Source organism: Coregonus lavaretus (genome assembly GCF_964263955.1).
Source record: "Coregonus lavaretus genome assembly, chromosome: 14".
Lineage (NCBI taxonomy): Eukaryota > Metazoa > Chordata > Actinopteri > Salmoniformes > Salmonidae > Coregonus > Coregonus lavaretus.
The window spans coordinates 4,575,890-4,580,820 of NC_140001.1; the positions used below are offsets into that span (position 1 = coordinate 4,575,890).

At 44.4% G+C, this 4,931-nt stretch overlaps 1 protein-coding gene across 1 annotated transcript; it reads right to left on the reverse strand.

The window, feature by feature from the left end:
• Positions 1 to 2,069: 2,069 nt before the first annotated feature.
• LOC311141905 (granzyme K-like) lies at positions 2,070 to 4,711 on the reverse strand (the record flags this gene model as incomplete). Its single annotated transcript, XM_084177411.1, has 5 exons — positions 4,646 to 4,711; positions 3,491 to 3,662; positions 3,093 to 3,225; positions 2,472 to 2,741; positions 2,070 to 2,222 (listed from the first exon to the last, which is right to left on the reverse strand). Exons 1-5 carry the CDS (start codon positions 4,707 to 4,709, stop codon positions 2,070 to 2,072), a joined length of 792 nt encoding a protein of 263 aa, XP_084033537.1. The 5' UTR covers positions 4,710 to 4,711.
• Positions 4,712 to 4,931: the final 220 nt, after the last annotated feature.

A 4,931-nucleotide genomic window follows, 5' to 3' on the forward strand; every position in this document is an offset into this window, starting at 1 on the left:
CTGAATTCTTACGTAAATATGATATTTCTGTTTTTTATATTTTTTATAAATGTGGGGTCAAGGGATCTGAATACTTTCCAAATGCACTGTATATGTGTGATCCTAGCTTCACTTGTTTTCCTAGTAGAGTAACTATTAGATCAAATAAATCATAAAATAATTGACTGTTTAGATTTTTTTATTTGATTTTCAAATGCAGGAAAAGCAAACATGCAGAAACAATAATGAGAATCAAACTGTTGGATTATATTGTCCACAGGGTTTTACCGTGCACAGAGAACAATGTTATACATCCACAGGGTTTTACTGTGCATAATTTGCTCATTTGAGTATGTGCTACATGTATTTAAAAGAGAAAGACACTTCACGTTCTCCAGCCCCCACCAAAAATATGAATTCTACTATATGTCAATAATTTTCTCACAGTATAGCATGCATTTTTGAATAGACAGAAGAAGTTGGCTATATATATATATACAGTTGAAGTCGGAAGTTTACATACACTTAGGTTGGAGTCATTAAAACTCGTTTTTCAACCACTCCACAAATTTCTTGTTAAAAAACTATAGTTTTGGCAAGTCGGTTAGAACATCTACTTTGTGCATGACACAAGTAATTTTTCCAACAATTGTTTACAGACAGATTATTTCACTTATAATTCACTGTATCACAATTCCAGTGGGTCAGAAGTTTACATACACTATGTTGACTGTGCCTTTAAACAGCTTGGAAAATTCCAGAAAATGATGTCATGGCTATAGAAGCTTCTGATAGGCTAATTGACATCATTTGAGTCAATTGGAGGTGTACCTGTGGATGTATTTCAAGGCCTACATTCAAACTCAGTGCCTCTTTGCTTGACATCATGGGAAAATCAAAAGAAATCAGCCAAGACCTCAGAAAAAACATTGTAGACCTCCACAAGTCTGGTTCATCCTTGGGAGCAATTTCCAAACACCTGAAGGTACCACATTCTACGCAAGTATAAACACCATGGGACCACGCAGCCGTCATAACGCTCAGGAAGGAGACGTGTTCTGCGAAAAGTGCAAATCAATCCCAGAACAACAGTAAAGGACCTTGTGAAGATGCTGGAGGAAACAGGTACAAAAGTATCTATATCCACAGTAAAACTAGTTTTATATCAACATAACCTGAAAGGCCGCTCAGCAAGGAAGAAGCCACTGCTCCAAAACCGCCATAAAAAAGCCAGACTATGGTTTGCAACTGCAAATGGGGACAAAGATCATACTTTTTGGAGAAATGTCCTCTTGTCTGATGAAACAAAAATAGAACTGTTAGGCCATAATTACCATCGTTATGTTTGGAGGAAAAAGGGGGTTGCTTGCAAGCCGAAGAATACCATCCCAACCGTGAAGCACGGGGGTGGCAGCATCATGCTGTGGGGGTGCTTTGCTGCAGGAGGGACTGGTGCACTTCACAAAATAGATGGCATCATGAGGAAGGAAAATTACGTGGATATATTGAAGCAACATCTCAAGACATCAGTCAGGAAGTTAAAGCTTGGTCGCAAATGGGTCTTCCAAATGGACAATGACCCCAAGCATACTTCCAAAGTTGTGGCAAAATGGCTTAAGGACAACAAAGTCAAGGTATTGGAGTGGCCATCACAAAGCCCTGACCTCAATCCTATAGAAAATGTGCTGGCAGAACTGAAAAAGTGTGTGCGAGCAAGGAGGCCTACAAACCTGACTCAGTTACACCAGCTCTGTCAGGAGGAATGGGCCAAAATTCACCTAAATTATTTTGGGAAGCTTGTGGAAGGCTACCCGAAACGTTTGGCCAACGTTAAACTATTTAAAGGCAATGCTACCAAATACTAATTGAGTGTATGTAAACTTCTGACCCACTGGGAATGTAATGAAAGAAATAAAAGCTGAAATAAATCATTCTCTCTACTATTATTCTGACATTTCACATTCTTAAAATTAAGTGGTGATCCTAATTGACCTAAGACAGGGAATTTTTACCAGGATTAAATGTCAGGAATTGTGAAAAATGTATTTGGCTAAGGTGTATGTAAACTTCCGACTTCAACTGTATGTAAATCAGCCAGAGGTTTGGATGGTTTTAGTGATCCAGTCAGTGTATTTAGATATGAATGTGTACACTGTAGGTCTGTTGTCGTGACCACATCCAGCAGCAAACGACACGACTCCCCTTAGCTTATCTCTACACACCAACGGGCCACCGGAGTCTCCCTGAAACACACAGACAATGCACGATGATTACTTTCACACACACACACACACACACACACACACACACACACACACACACACACACACACACACACACACACACACACACACACACACACATACACAAAGACACACACACACACACACACACACACACACACACACACACACACACACACACACACACAAACACATACACAAAGACACACACACACACACAAAGACACACACACACACACTAACACAGACCTGACAAGTGCCAGCTTTATCGTGTCCGAAACCAGCACACAGCATTCCTCCAGTGATGATAGGGAAGAAGTTGTAGTAATTAGGAGAGTTACACTTCTTCCTGTCGATCATGGTGACTTTGACAGACATCAGGACATCAGACGGGTCACCATTCTGCTGTGTGAGTCCCCATCCGGCCGCAAAGCACTGTGTCCCAGCCGGGACATCCGATACAGGGTTGGGTAGATCCATGACTTTCACAGTGTTGGTCAGCTTCACTGGGTTCTTCAGCTGGAGGAAACCGGGGACATAAGAAGGGGGATGGATGGTGCAAAATTGACCTTTACTTTCATCAAAAAACTACCCTACCGGAAATGTGTTGGAAATACAATAATTACAACAGTAATTATTGTAACACGTAAAAAAATGCATTCCACCGTGTCTTTACTTTCACAAACACCTGGAGAAAAAAAAAGCTCGTTTGGATTTTTTGATCCCCATTTAAAATGTATTGATTCAGTTATTATAGTGACATCTTTATTACAATGTCTCTGACAGAATAGTGGTTCCACTGTGCTTATTTTGAACAGAAAATGTTATGGATTAAGTTTGTTATAATCATTCTTTAGTATTTATCCTGACCTTTATCAGCATGATGTCGTGGCGGAACTCTGCAACATTGAAGTAGGGATGAGGAACATGCTTCTTCACGTCTACGAGTTGTCTGAAAGCTTCATTGTTCACCGAGTGCACACCCAGATTGACCTTCTTGATCCTAAAGACAACATCCAGAATCAGATTAGTTAAAACACAACATCGACTCAGAGATGTGTTGGATGTGACTTAGCACAGTTGGGTACAATGCAATACAGCAACACTGAAAAATGAAACATTGCTATTCAGCAAAATACAATTTTGACTTGGCATCAGCTGGCATCATTTAATATTTTTCTGTGATTAAGTTATTGCAATGAAACAAAAACAATATTACAAATATACACAAAAACAAGAAGGTCAATCTGGGTATTGTGACAACCTACCTGTGTGAGAAATATCCCGTCCGTTCTTTACAGTGGGCTGCAGTCAGGACCCATGACTCGTTAATGAGGATCCCTCCACAGACCAGATTGCCTTTACCGTCCTCCAGTCGGGCCATATAGGGTAAGGAGTGAGGTGGTACTTCATTTCCATCAATGATCTCTGCAAAATCACCTTGGAGGAGATAGATGAAGGGGGACATGGAAGTGGATCAGTGAAGACAGCAGACATGTTGATGAGGTCAAGGTCCTCCTGTACCCCCAACCCTGGTCCTCCTGTACCCACAACCCTGGTCCTCCTGTACCCACAACCCTGGTCCTCCTGTACCCACAACCCTGGTCCTCCTGTACCCACAACCCTGGTCCTCCAGTACCCCCAACCCTGGTCCTCCTGTACCCACAACCCTGGTCCTCCAGTACCCCCAACCCTGGTCCTCCTGTACCCACAACCCTGGTCCTCCAGTACCCCCAACCCTGGTCCTCCAGTACCCCCAACCCTGGTCCTCCAGTACCCCCAACCCTGGTCCTCCAGTACCCCCAACCCTGGTCCTCCAGTACCCCCAACCCTGGTCCTCCAGTACCCCCAACCCTGGTCCTCCAGTACCCACAACACTGGTCCTCCAGTACCCCCAACCATGGTCCTCCAGTACCCCCAACCCTGGTCCTCCTGTACCCACAACACTGGTCCTCCTGTACCCAGAACCCTGGTCCTCCTGTACCCAGAACCCTGGTCCTCCTGTACCCAGAACCCTGGTCCTCCTGTACCCCCAACCCTGGTCCTCCAGTACCCCCAACCCTGGTCCTCCTGTACCCCCAACCCTGGTCCTCCTGTACCCAGAACCCTGGTCCCCCTGTACCCAGAACCCTGGTCCTCCTGTACCCACAACCCTGGTCCTCCTGTACCCAGAACCCTGGTCCTCCTGTACCCCCAACCCTGGTCCTCCAGTACCCCCAACCCTGGTCCTCCAGTACCCCCAACCCTGGTCCTCCTGTACCCACAACACTGGTCCTCCAGTACCCCCAACCATGGTCCTCCTGTACCCCCAACAGTACACATTTTTACTGTAGCCCTGGAAAACACTGTTCTATAGCACATACAGATACTGAGTACCAAGAGAATGGAGAACATCAGACAATATCACACACACACACACTTACCTGTGTGCAGATACAAAGGGAGAATGGTGACGACCCAGAGACTGAGGACTCTGAAGTGTGTCATTGCCCTGTTGTTCAGAGGGCTCTGATGTAGAGATGCTGTCTAATGTAGTTCTGGTGTTGGTGTTGGTCTGAAGAGAGCTGTGAGGTGTTCTGGTCTCTCTCTGACCTTGAACCTACATTTATACTCAACTCAAAGGATGTGGTTGTTGTCTGAGTTCACCATGAACACGTAGACACACACAGACACACATACCAGACACACACACACACACACACACACACA